This window comes from Taudactylus pleione, unplaced genomic scaffold, assembly GCF_031769625.1.
Source record: "Taudactylus pleione unplaced genomic scaffold, aTauple2 ptg000502l, whole genome shotgun sequence".
Classification (NCBI taxonomy): Eukaryota; Metazoa; Chordata; class Amphibia; order Anura; family Myobatrachidae; genus Taudactylus; species Taudactylus pleione.
Window position 1 is genome coordinate 5,275,690 of NW_028284904.1, and position 22,525 is coordinate 5,298,214.

Here is a 22,525-nt window from a genome sequence, read left to right on the forward strand (position 1 = left end):
TATGTATGTTAATACACTATAGCCGTCACAGTATAGATATCAGTCTCAGTATGTATGTTACACTATAGCCGTCACAGTATAGATATCAGTCTCGTATGTATGTTACACTATAGCCGTCACAGTATAGATATCAGTCTCGTATGTATGTTACACTATAGCCGTCACAGTATAGATCTCAGTCTCAGTATGTATGTTACACTATAGCCGTCACAGTATAGATATCAGTCTCGTATGTATGTTACACTATAGCCGTCACAGTATAGATCTCAGTCTCAGTATGTATGTTAATACACTATAGCCGTCACAGTATAGATCTCAGTCTCAGTATGTATGTTACACTATAGCCGTCACGGTATAGATATCAGTCTCAGTATGTATGTTACACTATAACCGTCACAGTATAGATATCAGTCTCGTATGTATGTTACACTATAGCCGTCACAGTATAGATCTCAGTCTCAGTATGTATGTTACACTATAGCCGTCACAGTATAGATATCAGTCTCGTATGTATGTTACACTATAGCCGTCACAGTATAGATCTCAGTCTCAGTATGTGTTAATACACTATAGCCGTCACAGTATAGATCTCAGTCTCAGTATGTATGTTAATACACTATAGCCGTCACAGTATAGATATCAGTCTCAGTATGTGTTAATACACTATAGCCGTCACAGTATAGATCTCAGTCTCAGTATGTATGTTACACTATAGCCGTCACAGTATAGATATCAGTCTCAGTATGTATGTTACTACACTATAGCCAGTACTGCTGACTGACTGTAGCTGCTACACTGTATCACTATAGCACATTGTTGTGAGATAAGCTGCCGGCGGCGGGTAGTATCCCTTGGCACAGGCAGGGGGCACTGTGGGTGGGGTCATCCCGGGTGTCCTCCGTCTCCTCCTCTTCCTCCCCGCCCGGAGCCGGTAGAGGCAGCAGCGCTGTACCCACGTGTGTCACTGCTGATCCCTCATATCCACCATGAGTTCCTATCTCTCAAACCAGGCGGAGGACGGGCAGAGCGGGCAGGTGGAGAGCTATGTGTTCGGTAAGGCAGGGGGAGTACACATGGGGAGAGAGGGGGTGTATGCGTAGGGTGTCGGGGAGTACACATGGTGAAGTGGGAAGACGAAGGAGTACACATGGGGGGGGGGGTTTGGTGGCAAGAGAGGAGGTGAATGCATTGGGAGGTGGGGAAACGGGGGAGTACACATGGTGGGGACAGGTGTAGGCATATGGTGTGAGAAAACGGGAGTGCGTGTGGGGAGACAGGGTGTATGCATGGGGTTGTGGGGAGACAGGAGAGTACACATAGGGTGGTGGTGTATGCATGGGGTGGTGGGGGGAGTGAGGTGGTGTATGCATGGGGTGGTGGGGGGAGTGAGGTATATGCATGGGGTGGTGGGGAGATGGGGGAGTATGCTTAAGTTGGTGTGGCAAGGAGAGAATGTATACATGGGATGGTGGGGAGATGTGGGTGTATGTATGCGGTTGGGTGGCGGAGAGAGAGGGGTGTATGCATGGGGTGTTGGGGAGACAGCGAGTACACATGTTGATCTGGGGAAACGGAGAGAACACATAGGGAGGTTTGGTGAGAAGAGGAGGTGTATGCATAGGGTGCTGGGGAAAAGGGGGAGTATGCATGAGGCGGTGTGGTAAGGAGAGAGGCTGTATGCATGGGGCGGTGTGGTAAGGAGAGAGGCTGTATGCATGGGGCGGGGTGGTAAGGAGAGAGGCTGTATGCATGGGGCGGTGTGGTAAGGAGAGAGGCTGTATGCATGAGGCGGTGTGGTAAGGAGAGAGGCTGTATGCATGAGGCGGTGTGGTAAGGAGAGAGGCTGTATGCATGAGGCGGTGTGGTAAGGAGAGAGGCTGTATGCATGGGGCGGTGTGGTAAGGAGAGAGGCTGTATGCATGGGGCGGGGTGGTAAGGAGAGAGGCTGTATGCATGGGGCGGGGTGGTAAGGAGAGAGGCTGTATGCATGGGGCGGGGTGGTAAGGAGAGAGGCTGTATGCATGGGGCGGGGTGGTAAGGAGAGAGGCTGTATGCATGGGGCGGGGTGGTAAGGAGAGAGGCTGTATGCATGGGGCGGGGTGGTAAGGAGAGAGGCTGTATGCATGGGGCGGGGTGGTAAGGAGAGAGGCTGTATGCATGGGGCGGGGTGGTAAGGAGAGAGGCTGTATGCATGGGGCGGGGTGGTAAGGAGAGAGGCTGTATGCATGGGGCGGGGTGGTAAGGAGGCTGTATGCATGGGGCATTGTGGTAGGGAGAGAGGCTGTATGCATGAGGCGTGTGGGTAAGGAGAGAGGCTGTATGCATGGGGCGGTGTGGTAAGGAGAGAGGCTGTATGCATGGGGCGGTGTGGTAAGGAGAGAGGCTGTATGCGTGGGGCGGTGCGTCATATTTAGATAATGACATTTACTCATCTTTACTCGCAGCTCATAGGTGTCCGAGCAATAAATAAGTAGGTTTTCGGTTATGTGCACAAGGCGACTACTGCCGCTTACAGCTTACTTCAATTGAGCCCCATCAGTTGGGGGTGGGGGGGATTCTTTCTGTGGCATAACATTGGATGCTTAGGAGGAATTCAATTACTGTCAATGTGCCGTTAGGCATCGCCTACCTGCGCGTATGTCAGACAGTTAAGGGCACAGCCCCCTACGCCGCAAGTTTTTCTATGCACCACAATGAGGTAGGAGGCAAAACTTGCAACGTAGAAGGGGGCGACTTGCTGTTCCAGAATTTGTTGGCCAGAAGTCATCAGTCCCTTTAAATGCGAACACAGAGGTGATGTCATAAATGCCCAAAAGGTTTTAGAATATAGATACTCTTGTTGGAAGGGAGCAGTGAGTTCTTAAGTTATGATGCTTGATTTATTTGGGTCCCTTCTCTCTAGGGTAAGAATGTGAAATATACACTGTGTAACATGCTGTTTTCCCCGCGGTGATTTGTAATTTTCTGGCCCTTACATGTTTTACTTCAGGGTGTGAACTGTCATCGAAGACCACCTATTATACGTTTAAGGTAGATGAGGAGGATGAATACGATCACAGTTTATCCTTGTGCACGGTGAGTTTATTTTTTTTTTTGCCCTTACAATCAGTAATGTATGAAGGTCCGAGCGATTAATTCGGTATTGGGGCCAAATTCGGTTAATCCTGAGCTGCCCCCCTTAGCTCGCACTGTGCATTTATCAGCCCTTTACGGTAACTGATTCCTGCTCGTACCTCCATTGGCTGAAAGCAGAAATCAGCTAGTGACGACGGCAGCCGTTTCTGGCGCCACTTACGCTTAAATTAATCTGCCGCTCAGTTTTGTTAACAGAAAACCCCGTAATTTATAGGGTCACAAATGGTCAGCAGCACCTTACAAAATGCACGCACAGAAATAGTGTAAACCTAACATAAAAGGATATAAATTGCATAGCATTACAATACAAACAGAACAGTTTGCAAAAAAATAAAAATACTATAAATCACAACAAAGTTTAACGCTGGTTGAAACCTGCCCCCTAGTTGATGAGAAAGGAAGAGCACTTGAAGGAAGAGGGAACTGTTAAGACCCCCATACATCAGCAATCGGGAAATTTGCAATCGATTTTTGTATAAAAATCTTTCCCTTTTTCAGTCGATTGTGGCAATTCTGCAATCGATTGAAAAAGGGAAAGATTTTTATAAACGATTGCAAATTGCGTGATTGCTGCAATCAATTGCTGATGTATGGGGGCCTTAAGTTAGAGCCTACACTCTGTAGGGGAGGGGCGGACAGAGTGGGGAAATAGTGAGCGAGGAGCATAGTGCGGTGGGTTAGGATGAAAGCTGGTAAGCTTCGGTATAGAAGTGTGTTTTGAGAGCCTGTTTGAAGCTTTGGAGAGAGCGTGGTGAGATGAGGTAATTGGGAAGAGAGGGCGCAGTCATTGACAGAGCAAAGTGGGTGGGAGTGTGGAAGATGAAGCTAGGGATGTAGAGGGGACAGAGGGCCTGATTCAGAGCTGCTCGTAAGCGGCTGCTCGTTCGTTCCGAGCAATGTTTGCCCAACTGCGCATGCGTACGGATCGTAATACGCATGCGCGAACCAGTCAGTGCAGCCGAAAATCGTTTGTTCGCTAAATAGCGAATGCCTGCTATTTTGAGTGACAGGAGGAGGCGTATGTGGGTGGTAACAGGGTAAGGTGCTTGAAAACGGGGAGTGGAGATCCGAACGCAGGCGTGCTTAAAGGTCAAAACGGGCGTTTTATGGGTGTGCATAATTAATACAGCAGCGTCATTGACCACGTCACTGGGTTATTTTATAGTCAGAACTGCTCGCAAGATTGCGGTAGGAAAAACCAACCACAAGAAAAGCGAGCAGTTTATACGCTGGTCGATGTTCTCGAATTAATCTAATAAATAGCGGACATGACGTAGGATGCGAGCGGGGGCGTAGTTTTCCAAAAAACGACCGCATGTTTTGTTCGCTCGTTCAGACCTAGAGGCGTGAACAGACCGCAAAGAGCGAACGGTTCATTTGAATAGCCACCCCTTTTTTCTGAACGAGCGACCGCATATAGCGTCCGGCTCTGAATGAGGTCCAGAGAGTTATATGGACGAGGGAGGCGTTAGAATTTTACTCTGTAGGGGAAGAGGGGTGTGGTATAACTGGTCGACATGGACGTTAGGGTGACAACTAATATGTGCATCTACAATTAGGTTGACACATTCAGAATGTTGAAATGTTTGGTTTTTTTTTTTTGCTTATTTTAGCCTAAACCTAACAAAAAAAAAAAAGAATAAATCAACCTAGTGATGTCGACATGTTAAGTGACGAAGTTCTGAACGTGGAGCCTTTTAACTGTCGACATATTGGTTGTCAGCCTACTGAATGATGACTACCTGACCGGTTACCGGGAAACAGCCAGTATAGGCCCTTGCATAGAGGGGAGGCAGATGCAGGCGGCTGAAATGAATAATGAACTTAGCAGAAACGTTAAGGTTGGATCACGGTGGAGAGAGACTCTGCAGTCGGGAAGGTCTATGGCCTATTTCACACTTGCCAGTTTTGCCCGGCCGGCAAAAAACCAGGCAGAAGCTGGCCGTGTTTTTTCAGGCAGTCATGGTCTTTCCCATGCAGCAGCTTTGAGCTGTTTTTTAATGTTTTTTTTTTTCCATGCGCAGCAGCAGGAAACTGAGAAAAGCCGGCCGGCGAGTGTGAAAGGAAACCTTGTTTCCTATACACCACTGGCTTGCGGGCACGGCAGCCGTCCTTCTCAGTGGATATTCCCAGCTGTAACACGGCGACCATGCCGTGCCTGGGCTGTCTGCAAGGAGCCACCCGCTTCCATGATTAATTAAATTTAACACCTGGCAAAAAGACGGGTGTTTTTTTGCCTGCCAAAACCGGCAAGTGTGAAGTGGCCCTATAGGAGGAGGTTGCAATAGTCTTCTCGGCAGATGACCACTGAGTGAATTTATAATTGGTTGAAATACTTACTCTGGCTGGGCAGCATTACTGTACTTCTGACATTTCCTAAACCCGTGTACCAGTCTTTGGGCGGTATTCAATTGTTTCGCCCCCCTTACGCGCCCGACGGGAGCTATTCAATTGTTGCTCCTGTCGGGCGCGATCAGCTGCCGGTGCATCAATTCAGCTCGCAGCCCCATGGGGGTTGCGAGCTGAAATGGGCGAAAAGTGCCCTTTTTGGGCGCCAAAACAGCACTTTTTGCAATCACGCCCAGCACTTTGGTCGGAGGTAGCCGTTTTACGCGGCTAAACCCAACCACTATGGGCGCAATCAGCGTGAAAATCGGCAGCAATTGAATAGCGCCCCGTGATCTCCCGTCAAGGGAGATCCGGACCGCGAAAAAATTGAATACCGCCCTTTGTGTTCATTACACCTCATATGACCCCTTTGGGCTATTCCAGAGAGCATTACTTAGTGGCGCTTACATTTATTTATTCTATTTACATTTCTTAGTTTTCTTTTATAGTTTTTCCAAACCGCCTCTTACCTTTGTGATTGCATTACCTGTAATACAGAGGCACCTGTAACCTGTTGTCTTTCATCCTTCTATTCCAGTTTATTTAGCCCATATTGCAGTAAGGCGCTGCCCACATACATTACAGTTCAGTCCTAGTATTTGCTTGGATTATACAAAAGCATCAAGCCGAGTACACACTTAGCAGATCAGATAAAGCTCTGAACGATTATCTGATAGTGTGCACTCTGATCTTTATTCAAAGGGGATCGGGGACATAAAATCTGACTTCCCGATCCGACCGTTGCAGGAGCGTTTGAAGCCATTAATCGGCTAATGCTCATGCATACACCCTTACGCAGTTATTGGGCTGATAGCTGATATCGGGTGGTCGGCCCGATAATTGCATAGTTTGTACCCAGCGTTACTGTATAGTAGATAAGCAATCGGGTCTAAATAAAAATACGCGGTGGTCATAATTAAACCTCCCCTATTCAGAGCCAACTGTAGCTCGATCTAACAACCGCCAAATTTTGTAGGAAGATGGTGAATTTGCTATCGTCATTGACGTTTGCTCCTTGACTGTGATCGCAGAAATGTCAGCCGCAGACTATAGTATTATGTTATGCCCATAATCCCTCCGAACTGTAAACAAAAAAAATATCAGCATTTAGTTTATTTTAACAAAAAATATTGAAATGTTTTGTTTTGTTGTAACGTTATACAAATACTAAATGTGGTGTTTTTTTTTTATTTTATTTATTTTTTTGGGTTTCCCACAGATTAGTCTCGGGGAAGGCGCCAAAGACGAGTATAATGTTGTGGAAGTCACTGCCCGCAATCACACAGATGAGGATACCACTGTTCCCATTGCTACCCTGAAGCTTTCCTGTCAGACCATGGTAATTGCATTGCAGCAAAAAACATTCTAGAGCGGCTTACTACTGTATATCTGATGTGTGAAATGTGAACATTACTGTAACCTTTTTTGATAACAATTTAGTGATATACGTTCCAGAAACATGGAAACCAAAAGCTGTATTGTGTCCTCTGTGTCCGGTCTGCTGCTGCTCCAGATCAGAACCGAAACATAATCTGATGTAAACTGAGCCGCGGAAATAGATTTTCGCGTTGCTCTGATTGAAACCGTTAATGTTGATTGCTGCTGTTGGCCCACCAACACATGGCGGCAGTCTAGGGAGACCATAATGGTTATATTAGTAAAATAGACCCCTTTAGTGTTTTATGATATGGAAATATCTATATATGGGAAAGTTACCAGATGCCTTTTAAACTAGATCTAATCTGGAGGTCTCCTACAACTCCCGACATGCTACAAATTCTGGTAACACCACAACAGGAGAGTATTAGGGTTGTCCATGTCTGGTATTGGGGATTAATATTTTTAAGACCACTGTATTCACAAATCTAAGTGTGTGTAGGTGTGTGTGGTGTCTCTGTGCCATACGGAGATTATGCAAATGCAAAACTCCACCCACTTGTGTCCCATGACTGAGCGTTACATTGTAATTTGTGTCACAATATGGGCAATCTATAATGAGTGCAGGGTGTGCTGGTTCCAGGGAGGCCCACACTGCCCACCATACTTGCCTACTTTTTAAAAAGCATTTCAGGGAGATTGTGAAAGCTGCACCTATAAGCACGGAGGTAAAGTGGACTGTACTGTTACATCTGAGGGGCGTGTCATAAACCTGACTTACATCGAAATGTAAATGAGCCCCAAAGCAGTCAGTAAGAGCTACTTGTTGATGACAACACACTGATACTTTTCAAAAAATGCATGTAGCCATAGGGATCATTGTGCCTTATACCCAATGCAGGGAAATAATACTAAAGATCCCATTTGAATGTATATATCTCTGTTTTTCATATATATAACAGCTACATAATAGGGGTAATGTGCAATCAGGGAGATTGCTGGACTCTTCAGGGAGACAGGGAGATTGCTGCTATATCATGGAGTCTCCCTGACAATCGGGGAGAGTTGGCAAGTATGCCCTACACCCATAGACTGTACTTTCCTTCACGCCAGTGCACACCCTCTGCGCATGTGCAATAAACTTTGGGACTATGCCAGAATCTACCGTGACTCCTCCCTCTCCTTCACACCGTACATCCAGTACCTCTCGCAGTGCTGCCCTCTCCATCTCAGGAATATCCCTAGGATTAGACCCTTTCTCACCCTGGAGACAACCAAGGTCCTCATCTCCAAATTGGACTACTGTGAACCCCTTCTATCTGGCTGCCCTGACTCCCTCCTCTCTCCACTCCAATCTGTCCTTGCCCACCTCATCTTCCTCTCCAAAAGTACTATTTCTGCTGGTTTGGATACAGGATCTTGGCACACTTGTAGGTAAGTACATACTAATAAACTTCAAATGGGCTCTCAAGACCCCACTACTTCATCAAACCAACCAGCTCTCATCCTAACCCAATGCTAGTTGTCTCTCCTCTGTGCGTCACCCCTGTCCGTCTGCTACTCCCATTTAACTTGTAAACTCTCACGAGCAGGTCCCTCTTTTCTCATGTGCTTTCCCTTCCCTCACTTATACCTTCATCTACAGCTTACAGCAGCACCAAACCTTTGGGGTTCTGTCGCCCCCTGCTGCTTATTTGGGTACTGTGACGGCTGATGCTTTTGATGTTTATAAACCTTGTCCATGTTTTGTACTGTAAGTCACATTTTATTGTTTTGTTCATACTGTATTAAATACTTTGTAAGTCGCTGCGAACCCCTTGTGGTGCCATATAAAGGATAATTATACTCGACAACTGCGCCACTGTGAGAAGAGGGGACCCACACAGAAACAGTACATTGGCCCCCTCCTCTCATAAACCGACCCTGCACCACAGGCACTGAGCGCACACTGCCTAGGTTACAATGATCAGCTCATGTATATAGATGTAGCTGGCCAGTGCTCCAATTTAGATGATGGTCTCCGGCTAATGTCTGCCTTTATCCTATTTCCATCTTTGGCCGTGGCGTACATATAATGCACGCATTCTTATATACAATGGTATGCAGTTACCTTTTTCATGAGTGATTTAAGCCGTCTAAAATAGTGTAATAACTGTTGTGCTTTGGCTTAGAGGAATAACATGTCTTACTAAGTTATTCGTGTTTATTGTTCTTTAGGTTAGTGTGGATAACTTTGAGATCCGGCCTCCAGTTACATTTCGCCTGAAGTTTGGTTCTGGACCTGTTCTTCTGTCCGGACAAGTAATAGTCGGTAAGACTTACTATCTGAGTGATGTGTAAGGGTTCCTAATCTCCATAAATGTTGTGGCCTCATTAAGATCATTATGCTGATTACTGCAACTAAATGCTGGGCATACGCTGTGAGATGCAATGTCAGACTGATAGGACCTTTAGCTGACAGCCTCAAACCCAGCAGATATGGTGTGAGATATGTCACAGGGTATGGCCACAATATCTGCGTTTTCTCTGGGGAGGAAACATTTCCGCGTTCCTCCCCTGTACAGGAACAGGTGACATGTCGGACGGCCAATTATCGGATCTCGCGAACATGCTGGACGATTTTGCATGTCCGACAGGCCGATAATTACTGACCAATAAATAATAATCGGATGATTATCTGCCGATCGGGCCGATAATTGGACAATGTATGCCCAGCATTACTCTTTCAACTTGCAACATGTCTTCTGCGTGAATGTACCTGTTAGACTAATATCCACTGTCCAGTCAGTTTCCATGGTTATCATATTTTGCTGTAGAACAGTGTTTCCCAGCCTCGTTCCTCAAGGCCCACGAACAGTCCAGGTTTTAAGGATATCCATGCCTGAGCACAGATGGTTAAATCCAAATAACTCGGGCACTAATTAAGTCCACCTGTGCTCAAATATGGCTATTCTTAAAACCTGGACTGTTAATGTGCCTTGAGGACCGAGGTGGGGAAACACTGCTGTAGATGACCGGTTCTAGAGCCACTTCTGGAGTAAGTGCCAGCAGCAGTGCAGTTCTGAGTGTTTAACAGGAAATTTCAGATGCAAGTCCATTTAACCCGGACAGAGTCATTGCAGTAAGGTATAGTACTTACCATAATGATTTTAAATTTTAAGCAGTTTCTCATGTATGTATAAGCCTGATACAGTATTGGATTGAAAACATCTGTATGTGCTCCTGCTTTGTGTATATACCCCTATATGCAGAGTTGTGCTCTATCTGTACGATTGGTTTATTACAAGGCCTCGTCATCAGTGCACACTTACACTAGCCTATACTTGGTGCAATAATACGTCTGACAACAGGCATACTGTAGCTTATGTCCAAATCTGCATAGCCCGTGGTAGAATCGCCCCACCAGCATGAGAGTGCGCCATTGCAACCAAGTTACACCTTCTCAGTCATACGTGCAGATGCTGTATGATTACATGTGACCCTGCATTGTGCGTATTTGTGTACGCCGTATCCGGGACTGCATGCAGTGCGAGAACGTGCACGTATGCTCCGCTAATCGGCGTTCAACTCCCCACCAGACCCAGTATGTGAGAGTGTGCAGACCTTTCGGGTTATTGAGCGCATCTCGTGTCGGAGTGACAGTATCCGGGTTGGTATGTGGAAGTATCTGGGATAAATTCATAAAGTTTTATCCTCTCAAATTCCTGTTTATTTCTCATTAAACAATGAAACCACTTCTGGCCAATGACCACACAGCTGGGCTCAATAATATATACCGTACAATAATATGTACATGAAATTAAGTTGATGCTTAATGTGTCAAGTGCGTTTTCGGTTTCCTTAGAGAAAACAGAACACTGTAAAGCATAAGCAGTTGGCCTGGTTGCCTCCTAGGTAACAACAATGTTCTGTACATGACGCATATTGGTGAGTCCTGCACAAGAACATCACCAGGGACCTCACAATAAACAGAAAAGACCTACCATGTTGTATTGCTTGAGCTTTTTGTCCTGTCAGATCTGATTGCCATACTTAAAGCTGAACTACCAACTAAAGTTGTGAACATTTGCATTTGCTGTTGTAAAATGGCTGCAGAACAAGCGTGAGAGCGGAGAGGCCAATGAGAAGCTATGGGATCCGTGGTTGTGACCCCTCTGTGGTCCTCCTGCTCCCACTCAAACATCGCACTACCCTGGTTTTCAGCCAGGGCTGTGACACTGCGATTGGGCCGGACCGCCTGGTTCCCAGCAGTGGACGTGGCTAGAATGCGCCCTTTTCTTTCCTCGGCGTGACGTTCAGTGCTGTGGGGCTTGCTCTTACTGGTTTATATTTAAGAGCGGAAAAAATAAGTCTGTTGAACAGTGTATTTTTGCCTAATGACGACTTAAATACACTTTAAATTTTAATAAGTGATCTCGCTTTAGATATCGGGCAACACGGTTCCCTTTGTTTACTTGATCAGACGCTACTTTTATTTGCTGGTTTCCTTCTCTGATTTGTGTTGGAGTCCTTCACTTTACTACGCACAACATTACCGCTGCGCCCGTTTTACTGCTCTCACAGCTGTGCAGCGGACATGAAAGATTTTGTTGCGTTTATTTGGATCTCCCCTCTCTGATTGTGGTGGAGTCGCTCAGATTACTGTGCACATCATTATTATTAATCACCATTCTACTGCTGACATGTAATTGAACTTACTCACATCTCTGACCTTCCCGGGTCTCTCCGCCTTATGGAATGGCCATACTAGGGCAGTGGCAGGCGGGTTCCATGATTGTACCAGATATTGGGTAAAATGCACCGTTTTGGTGTCGCTTTATTCTGGTCCTAGTTGACAATGTTCTGGTGTAACTCATTTATTGTTAAAATTTAGATTATTTTTTATTATTATTATTCTCCTTTCCTTTCTATTTGTCCCCTATGTAATGAATAAAGTAATATAAAAATCTGACATTTGTGTTGGTAGACTAAAATAAATGATATTTTTGGTAAAAATTTTTATTTTTGGTGAAACGCATCCGTTGTTTAGAGATGAATATTGGACTGGTCGGGGAGAAAGCACACCAGTAAATTTTGGTTGGATTTTGTTTACGTTTTCAGCACCCCCAGACTTGGATTCTGACATTGAGGAGGAGGAGGAAGATGATGATTTGGATGAAGAGGAGGATGATGAAGATTTACTTCCCATTAAACCAGTCAACAAACAAATGAGAAAATGATCTAGCAGTTTTACTGCTCTGAAACAGTGAGCTTTGGGCGTACATGTAATGTACAATGCGTATATCTCCTGCGTATTCTATGTACATAGAATGTTTGCAACGTGTGCCATCCTGAAAATAATGATCTATATATTGTTTATGTATAGATACACGGGAAGGCACACTTGTGCCTTTTTGTATTGATGAACCTATTTTTGTACTTGAAATTTGAAGTGACTGATATACTTTTTGTATATTAGAAATTTTATGAGGTGATTTTGTATTTTGTACAGAGGACTAGCTATGGTTTGTTTTTCATGTAGCTGTGGGAAAATACCAGATACACACTTAGTGGAGGATGCTTGTTGTTTTTTCCTCTGCTTTGTTATTTTGCAAGCTGTAGAGAATGGACCCATAATCTATATAATAAAACTAATTGCTGCTAAAAAAAAATATCACGTTGGCTTGTAATGTCAGTTTTGAGCTCTGATACCCCCTCCACCTGTGTCAGTGATGTCACTTACTGAGCGTTCAGGCATAACACACATCCACAGTCTCCAAGCATATCTGTTATTTCCATCACTCATGACCTACACCCTGTGATGAAAGACACACACCTGAAAATCATCCAATAACATTATCACAACTAAAAATGTATAACAATATAGAAGAAAGGGAAAAAAAAGCAGGCAAAGAAGCACAGGCACATACAGCGAAGAAAAAGTGAGGACGTCCCAAAAAGTACTATAGTAAAGATGGTAATGCAAAGGATAATCTACAATAGCTGTCCTGTCTTCGTCATGCTCGTGTGGAGTGATCTCCCTCTGCTGTGATGGAGAAGAGAGACAGCGGGAGAAGCCAGATGTCAGAGTTTGCTACCGTTGGTAAGTGTCGCACAGAGGAAGGAAAGAGGGAATGGGTGGGATAGATGGGAGAAAGAAAACCCCAAAAAATCCTCGAACCAGCGACTGACTGGTCCAACATACTAGTATCTAATAATTCTTAAGCAATCCCAAGATGCCCCCCTACATGTACCTCAAGTGGCATTGCACCTTTTACATCCACACGGATTGGATGTAAACCATGGTGGTCAATCCTTTGGAACAATTACCTGATGAACAATAATAGCATTTTGAGAGGTAACCCTTTGGCTGGCATCCACTTCTTCCATCTCCAAGTTCATATTACTAAAAGATGAAAAAAAAAATATGAACATGATCAGACCAGTAACTAGACTTTTTGGTGCCCTGGGCCAGGAAGAGCAAGTACGCACTTGCCGATGCCAGCACCCCCGCCGTGAATGGCATTGTGCTGGGGACACAGCGTTAGTGTGTACCCAGCTTAAGATGTGTGCCAGAAAAAGGGCCACGGCCTCTCATGGGGATCGGGAATGACCAATCTGATTTGTCCCATACGATGATGAAGGTACCGATCCCTTTCTATCACTGTCCAGGTGTCAGCGCCGAATACAGTGTGAATCCAATGGCTGCAGTGATGATACAAAGTAATGATGCTGTATAACTCACCAGCTCTAGATGTAGGAGAGCACTGGTGATGCTGCACCTGCTGCAGGATTTGTCCATCGGAACAGCCGTGCACAAGCCTGGAGCCGGCAGTGTAGATCGCAGACTGAAGGTATAGAAAGAGCGCTGCTTGTAGTGTATATGCAGCAAAGAGCGGCGGGTAGATCTGTGTATGTACTATGCACTGGCAGCTGGTAACACCTGGATCGGTAATCAGTGGCTGTATGCAGATAAAGGGGGAGGATGTGACTGGTGGTGGAGGTGGCCAGATGGAGGGGGAGTTAGCCAGGAAGCAGATAGGGGCGGCCAGGAGAAGCGGAAGCACAACTTAACAGCGCCCCCTGCTATACTGTGCCATGGCGCACCACCTTAGTTATGGCCCTGAACATAATATATTGTGCAGTAATTACACTAGAGTTTGGAACACTCCACAGTAAAGTGATTCATCCCTTACCTAAACGTTCGTGTAAGAGTTAAAGTGAAAAATAATAAATTTATATAGACTCCAGGTATGAAACGGACAGAGAACAATTAATTAGTTTAATAAACAGTCTATGTTACAGTAAAAATGCACTTGTATGGTAAAGGAAAAAAACTTCTAACTCCTAAACAGGACGGTTCAACAGCAACAAAAAAATGGTCCGGTTTAGAAGATTTATGCGAGCAGAACCTCTCGCGCTTTGGAAGTTCTGCTTGGTGAGCTATACACTATGTATATAAAAGCGATTGGACACCCCCGGGTTTCAGTTGGTTTGGCATTGGTGCAATAGTTGTAATGCGTGGTCCCATTAGCTCTGAGAAGTATAGAGATGTTCTCGATAACTCTGTGCCCCATACTTTGTGACAGTTCTACGGAAGCAACAAATGTTTTTATCAGGAAGACAATGCCACCTGTCATGTTTCCAGGGCCACGCAGGACTGGTATACAGAAAATTCGGTAACCCGGATTGACTGGACAGCTCAGAGTCCAGATCCTAATCCCATTGAGAATTTCTGGGATGAATTGGAGCGACGGGTGCGTTCTAGGCCGATTCGACCTTCAGTGTCCCAGTTGGTCACTGTACATAAGGCAGAATGGCAAAACATACCGCCAGCTGCTGTCCAGGAACTTGTGGTCAGTTTGCCATGAAGGGTGTCTGCAGTAATCACAGCACGTGGTGTACCTACAAAGTTGCTCTATTTGCTGTCCGTGTCCAATCACTTTTGTCTAGTGTAGTAAGTCATTCTATAAATGGTCTGAGATACAGTATCCCTTACACCACTGGTTCTCTGCTATAGTCATCAAGTACCACCAACAGGTTATGTTTTCTGGATTTCTTTAATTTTGCACTGGTGAGTCAATCTAATTTTGCTGGGTGACAGAAATCCTCAAAACATCGCCTGTTGAGAAAACTTGGGGGCTAAGGTTGAGAACCACACTGCTTTACACTTTTGTGGTATAAATGTTCCTATCAAAGAAGGCTTCCATTATTGTTTAGGAATTCATTGAAATCACACAAGTGGTAAACTGATAAGACAATTAGCATATATTATTATTTGTTGTTCACTTAGGTGGGAGCGCCATTGTTTACATCAGTGGTTCCCATACTCGATCCTCAAGGCCTCATAACGACCCAGGTTTATAACCATGCTTGGGCATAGGTGACTTAATTAGTACCATCTCTGCTCAACTATGGATATCCTTAAAATCTGGAATGTTTTGGTGCCTTAAGGACCGCGTTTGGCAACCACTACACTAGAGAAAAGGTCACGCTTCGTGTTTTGTCCCTAAAGAGATTAATAAACGCAATGGGGGGACCTTATCACTGTTTGTGTCGGGGCTTGGAGGTGAAGAACATCTAAAGAAACTGCCTGAACAGGGACTGATACATCTGTCATGTCTGAAGGGATCTACCATGCACCTGGAAAGAATCTGCTGCTCAATGTGGGTAAGAAAACACAAATGAACTCCCGCAATGATGCCCTGCAAGTCAAGGAGGCTGATGCAGAGAAGAGCGTACTTTATTGCGGGGTGTATCTTGTTTGTTTTCGCACTAAACATGCTCCAAAAATGGTTGCAGGCAATGTATAGTAAGGGCTTCCTCACATATATGCACCCTGTTAAGAGCTGCGGATTTGTGGCATTATGCCCAATAGGAGGCGTACAATTTGCGCCAGCTAAAGCGTACGGTAGTTGCAGATCCAGGATGATGATGACGACGAATGGTGACACGACATGGTGAATCTCCCATTGGGTGATTGCTGGAACCTCACCACAGCTGACAGCCCTTCTTAGCCCTCACTTATGCCAACAATCTGAATTATTGAGACAATGCAAATCGTTACCAATCTTAAAATAATGATCAATAAAATATATATTTTTTTTTTCTTTATAAATTTTGCCCCACAGCTAATGTTTCCTTTGTACTTGTCTCTGAGTGTTCTGAGCACCGGGGGGTGCAAAGTGTGAGGGATCTGCTCCCTCAAACTTACAGTAGGCTCCCCAGGGACAGGTGGGGAATAATTGTCCAGAAATACTTGAATCCTTGGCCTGTGGTCCCGGTGGTAAAAGGTGCTGGTGCTCCTTTGATAAAGCTGCATGGCGGCAGCGAAATGCATTAGGTGGCTACTTCTGGGCACTAGGTTACTTTACAGGGAGCTTCCCTCTTTTCATTTGGGACATTATCCGGATTGGAAACCCCAGCACCTTTTACCACTGGGGACCACAGGCCAAAGATTCAAGTATTTGCGTTGGCCTCCCAAGCAGACTGGAACCATCGCTAATTAGGATCCTCACCATCGCTGCCTAAAGCGGGTAATAATATAATTTGCTGGACAATTATTCCTCACCGGACCCTACTGATATATCAGAACTGTACAAAATTATCCAGTACCCAGGTGTACGATCTTAGCATAACCAAATCAACTACATATACGTACATACAGTATATGTATGTTTATTATTGCTAGTTTTGCACGTCAGCTGTCTTTTTATATATTTTTTAATGTACTCAATTTTGTGTGTTTTCAATTTGATATTAAATGTTTATTATGAATTTTTACTATTAGCATTTTTTCTAGCGCTGTTTTGACCATTGCTTGATTATCTATATCCAGGAGACTGACTGCAGCAGCTTGGAGTAATAGCTTTTTAGCAGCCCCCTATTTACTTTTATAGTAATTCTCTCCTCCCCAGGGACAGGCTCTGCATGGGGTGTAGGCTAGGGTTAAGCTGCGTGGGGGAGGTTAGGGATAAGGGAGAAATACCAAAACACCGGAGGACCAGAGGCCTGACCTGGAGGTCACATGACCACCAGGACCGGAAGACACCTCTGCAGCCAGAGGGAGCAGGTAACGCTAGGTCACCAGGGACGATGTGTTGACATTCTAACATGTCGACATGGTCAACATTATGACCTTCTCGACATTCTCATGTCAACATATCCCCAACTCTCTCTGCATAAGATGGCTGTACATACATGATCTCTGTACTGTTACAATGGATGGGGGTCATTGCTCCGACCTGTTGGGTCCCTGTTTAGCCCCAGCACATGTGCACCGCAGCTTTTTTATTTTTGTATATTAAATATAACATTTAATAAAGTGTTAGCCAGCGTGGTGTAATGGTTAGCATTGCTGCCTCACAGCACTGAGGTCTTGGGTTCACACCACAGTCCTAACTGTGTGGAGTTTGCATATTCTCCCTGTGCTTGCGTGGGTTTCCTCCAGTTACTCCGGTTTCCTTGAGCAATCAAAAATATATTGGTAGGTTAATTGGCTCACAAAAATGAACCCTAGTGTGTATGTGTGTACATGTAAGAACCACTGGGACAGGAACTGATATGTCTGGCCACATATTCTCCGTAAAGTGCTGCAGAGTTTGTGTGCACTATCATGTCCGGTGGTGCCACTTCAGGGTCATTCATGTTTCATCTGGTCATCCGCCGCATCCCTGAAACACTGCTTCTCCATTTTAAAATAACAGTCTGGCTACATGGGCGTGGCCATGTTGGATTCTGTCCAACCAGACAACGCAGTGCTCACATGATCTGATTATCCAATTGACACTGAGAGTGCCCTATTTAAACTAGCTCCAGAGACCAGCTCATTGTTAGAAAAACTAACTTCATTCCCATGAGGACAGTTCCCTGGCTCAGGGCTTTGTCTGCTTCCAGCTCTGTTCCTGGTTTCTCAGCCAGTGTTCTGCTTTCACTTAGTGCCTGTTTTCTCAACAAGATCTCTGCACTCACCAAGTTCCTGTGCTCTCAGCAAGTGCTCCGTTTACACTAAGGGGTAAATTTACTAAGATTCGAGATGGTCCCGATTTTCAAAGTGATTTATCTCGCTGGTACTCGCCAAAACTCTGGTGATTTAATCCCTTTTTTTATTCCAAATTTACCAACAGGCGATTTGAGGCCAAACGAGTTGGCCGATGGTGAAGCAGAACGAGATATCTCTCCCGACTAACTCGTTTTGCAGGAGATTACTCACCCGAGATTGCAGTGTTTTCGCTCTGCAAATCTCTCCCGAGCTAGCAGCCAGCACATATCAGTGAGATATGTGCTTGCTGCTTTTGTGTTAAGACTTGTAAAAAATAGATGTTTTAAAAAAAAATGACATGAGGTCCTCCCCAAACACTAACTAGCCCCGGACATGCCAGCTAGTCCTGGTTCTTCACATTACGAGGAAAAAAATGTGTAGGGTTCCACTGTAATTTAAGAACCAGTGCCAGGCAGCAGGGACAGAGCTGGTTTTAACTATACGGAGAAAAAAATTGACATGAGGTACCCCGTATATTTAAAACCAGCCCTGGAGCCTTTCTAACGGCGGACTGATGCCACAGCCAGGGGTGACCTTTCACCGGGCCCCCCAGCCGCAGCATCATCCCTGACCGTTAGTCAGCCTAGGCCAGGGATCCATGGGGGTTTGAGGATGCCCCCCCCAATAAAGGGGTCACCCTCTCCAGGGCACCCCTGGCCTAGGCTGATAGCCCGGGGCTATCCCTGCCAGCCCTGGGCGGTGGGTGGCGGGTTGATTGTGTTAGGTGTAGTGTAAAAATTAGAATTTTCAACATTGTCTTTACAGTGGAACTACAGGTCCCAGCAAGCCTCCCCCGCATGCTGGTATTTGGAGAACCACAAGTACCAGCATGCGGGGCATTAAGGGTCCACTGGTACCTGTAGTTCACCTGTAAAGACATGGTTAATAAAACACACAACACTTTAATGCATCCATAAACACACTTGCACATACTCACCTGTTGACCTTTTGACCCTGCCGACCTATTGACTGTCTAACATCTGGTGTTTATCTAGACATTGTCAATCTAATTACTGTCTATTATAGTCCGGAAGACGTTCCTTACCATTAGTTCACTGTGGTGAAGTATTTTATGTTCTTAGCAGGGTATATATTACCTGTCAGGGGCCCTGATTCAGAGTCGGACGCTCTGACAGAGCGCTCGCTCTGAATCAGGGCCGTCCTCTTTTTTTTTTTAGAGCGGCCTCCTGGTCGCTAGCATAGCTGTGGGTGACCACCCACAGCTATAGCGAGCGGCCAGGAAGATGGTCGCGAAGGTCAAGACCATCGCGACCATCGGGCTTGTGACGAGACTCTTGTGGTAGGGTCTCGTTGCCGCAAGCCCTGGAGTGCTATTGTGATGTCAGTGGGGCCGGCCCCAGACGATAGACGTTCCCATGGGAACGCATCCGTCTGGCCAGGTACGCCCACCAAAGGGGGTGTGCTGTCACTCACCATCGACAGCACGCCCCCTTTGTAGCGAGACCCATAACGACGGCTTGCCCGTCGCTATCCGGGTCTTGTGCATGCGCACGACGGAGCCAGGTCCGTCGTGCGCATGCGCACTGGGCCAACATCGACCCGCTTGCGAGCGGGTCTGAATCAGGCCCCGGGTTCAGTTGTTGGGAGTATAGTTAGAAACTGGAGATTGTTCTAATCCCCATTAGAACCCTGCCCTGACAAACTGATTGGCAGACAGAGGGACAAGGTTGTAGTGCGCCTGACAGCCATGTTAATAATTGCACTTTTCTTTAATAGGGGTCAATTCAATTAGGAACAATGCGCCGGCGATACGACAGTGTTTAAATGCCGGTAATATCACCCTCCATTACCCCTAAATCAGCTGAACATCATCCCTACCGCAGCCTCACTGAAGTGCATCCATGAGTTGAGTCTGCCATATGCACAGGATTTGTGCTCACTGTACAACCCCAGGCATCGCGCTGGAATGGAGCAATTTTCTATTCATCGTTCCTACAATTAATTAATGGACCCCATAATGTGCAGTCTACAGTTACAGACTATTAAGAATATTCATGATACTAGTTCTAGTGTGAGCTTGGCACAGCAGAGGCTTTTTGGCACCCAATGCAGGACTTTAGACGGGTTTAGCCATTTTACACGGCTAAACCCTGTCTATTTGGCCGCGATATGCATGGACGCCCAAAAACAATTGCATATTGCGCCCCGATCTCCCGTCACTTTACAGATCTGGTGCGATAAAACAATTGAATTGCCCCCTAAGAAAGTGTCCACCATTCTATGGGATATTACTTGTGTAACATTGAGTATAGCCAACTTCTGTATTCTTTAGCATCATAATCAGCAGAGCAGCCGAATAGGGGCATCACTCCATAAGGGGTCCCTGACTGATCAAAACAGGTGGGCCTGGCGGCAACTGCAGCGCTAGCATCCGCCAGTGCTAACCTCAGGCCGCTCAGATGCATCCAGGACCGTGACCTACTTCCACCCATACAGTGAAGTGCTTTCCCTGCAACCATCACTCGTCCCCTGGCTTTGTATCCCCAGACTACTGTGTGTGCAGGTATGAGCGCCCTCTGCCCTATCCATAGCCTTTTTACTCACAGCATCTATGTCCAGGCCCCTCTACTACCTAATCATGTCGCAGTGGTTGAAGAGCCCAAGGTGTGTGTGTACTGCAGCGTGCATCATTGGAAATCGTCACTGTGTGTGGGCACATCATGCTGAGTGACCCCGCTCACCTGGGCTGGCTGCTCTAAGGGTGGAGTCACCCTTGTACACTGGACATGTACCCATCTCCCTATTAGTGACATCAAGCACTGGTCTGCTCATGTACATGTTATATAACAATGCTCTGCAGTGACTAGCAGTCTATGTACAAAACCTTGGAGAGAGATAAAGTGCCAACCAATTAGCTCCTAACTGCCATGTTACAGGCTGTGTTTGAAAAATGACAGTTGGGAACTGATTGGGTGGTGGTTTATCTCCATCCGCTTTATCTTTTTTTGTGGGGTCTATTTACAAAGCAGTGTTAGGAGACAGAGTGAAAAGTGATAAGAAAGTGATAAGGTGCCAGCCAATCAGCTACCAACTGTCATCTGAAAAATGACAGTTGGGAGCTGATTGGCTGGCACCTTATCACTTTTCACTCTGTCTCCTAACACTGCTTAGTAAATAGACCCCTTAGTCACTGAGGCTGCAACTGCTGCTGGTGCTGGTAGCGCTCACAGGTTAGGGTGAGGGAGAGACTGGGAGCTTCTTTATCTTTACCAACAGGTCAGGTCGAACACTGTGTGTTTTATTTTTTCATGTGGAGGCCAATGTGTGTGTGTGTTTTTATTAATAAATATAATAATAATAAAATAGTTATGTATATGGTGCTCCAGAATTTCTTGCTCAGGTGCTACTAGACCTGGGGCCAGCCCTGATCACAATGTTAGGTCAGGTACGTTACAAGGTGCTGACATCCACTATGTGAGGGGTGTATGAAACCTTTGTTAGCTTGAGGCACTATAACATACCTCCCAACATTAGAGGTTAAGCTGATTGGGACCAGGGGGGTGTGGCCACATCAAGGGGGGTTTTGTCCGCATCACGGAGTGGGAGGGGGCGATGTCTGGATCATGGGTGTGTCGTGTCCACATTCCAGGGGCTTGCCTGGTGCTGATCAGAGCTAGGCTGCCCCTAATCCCTCTCTTGTCCTGCTCCCACCACACTCTATAGGTCACACACAACAGTGGCAGGCGCGTGCTATGCAGAGCAGAATAAATGTATTGTACCTGCCAACTCTCGGGCAGTTAGGGACAATGGGACAGAGCCCTCAGATAGGGACTGTACCGCTAAAATAGGGACATATGGGAGGTTGGCTATAATTGATAAACCTCTGCATTAAGGATCCTGTGACCTCATTTGACATTGTGGATGTGTCTCTACTTACTCCCCAGTATTGAGATCCTACAATTACTTTCTTGTTTCTGTTTCACAGGAAACCAACGTGCTCGGGAAGAGCAGGGGCCACAGGAGCTCACAGCTCTGCAGGCCTATTTGCAGGCGTCACGGAAAGAGATCAGCAGCATCCATCGAAGCCTGGACAGCATGGTCCACCTTCTAGAAGAATCGCTGTAATATTTTTTTTGATTGTTGATTGTTTTTGTTACTTTTTGTAAAAAAAAAAAAATATATATATATATAAATAAGTTGATTTGTTCACAAGTGGCTTTTTCTTTGTCATGAAGAGAAGAGAATATATATATATATATATATATATATATATATATATTTTTTTTTTTAAACGTGTTCTAATATTGCAGCATCACTGCCACATACATATACCTCTATATAATAAGCAATAAAGTGTTTTTGTCTGTCTATTTGTCCTTCATGCATGGCCAGAGTTTTGGACCTAGCTTCACCATATTTGGCATGGTGGTGTAGTTTGACCAGGATTAGGTTTTTGCCTAGGTTTGAACTTTGTCAGGGACACACATTCTCACGCAAACCCTAAAAATGGGGACACTTAAGTTACACAGGTTCCAGGGCTGGCTCCAGAGGAAATTGGCAGTCTGCCAAAAACCTGTGAGAAAGCTACAAAAGTGTCCTTTAAACCTAACAGTCTGACACTGAGCAAACTTGATGACTCATGCA

At 45.6% G+C, this 22,525-nt stretch overlaps 1 protein-coding gene across 2 annotated transcripts; it reads left to right on the plus strand.

The window, feature by feature from the left end:
- Positions 1-872: 872 nt before the first annotated feature.
- NPM3 (nucleophosmin/nucleoplasmin 3) lies at positions 873-22,116 on the plus strand. 2 transcript variants are annotated; one of them, XM_088449953.1, is made up of 5 exons: positions 873-1,053; positions 2,990-3,075; positions 6,743-6,862; positions 9,118-9,211; positions 21,867-22,116. In XM_088449953.1, exons 1-5 carry the CDS (start codon positions 987-989, stop codon positions 22,004-22,006), a joined length of 507 nt encoding a protein of 168 aa, XP_088306079.1. In that variant the 5' UTR covers positions 873-986; the 3' UTR covers positions 22,007-22,116. The 2 variants fall into 2 exon arrangements, with proteins under 2 accessions (XP_088306079.1, XP_088306080.1); XM_088449954.1 differs by lacking the exon at positions 21,867-22,116 and adding an exon at positions 12,001-12,553 and having other exon boundaries at positions 882-1,053.
- The last annotated feature ends 409 nt before the right edge of the window (positions 22,117-22,525 follow it).

What these genes read in the sequence shown, in the direction of transcription:
- NPM3 (XM_088449953.1), top strand. Translation starts at nt 987, where the DNA reads ATGAGTTCCTATCTCTCAAACCAGGCGGAGGACGGGCAGAGCGGGCAG. An exon ending in AGCTTTCCTGTCAGACCATG is followed by an intron (nt 6,863 to 9,117) that starts GTAATTGCATTG and finishes ATTGTTCTTTAG; the next exon opens with GTTAGTGTGGATAACTTTGA. An exon ending in GTCCGGACAAGTAATAGTCG is followed by an intron (nt 9,212 to 21,866) that starts GTAAGACTTACT and finishes TCTGTTTCACAG; the next exon opens with GAAACCAACGTGCTCGGGAA.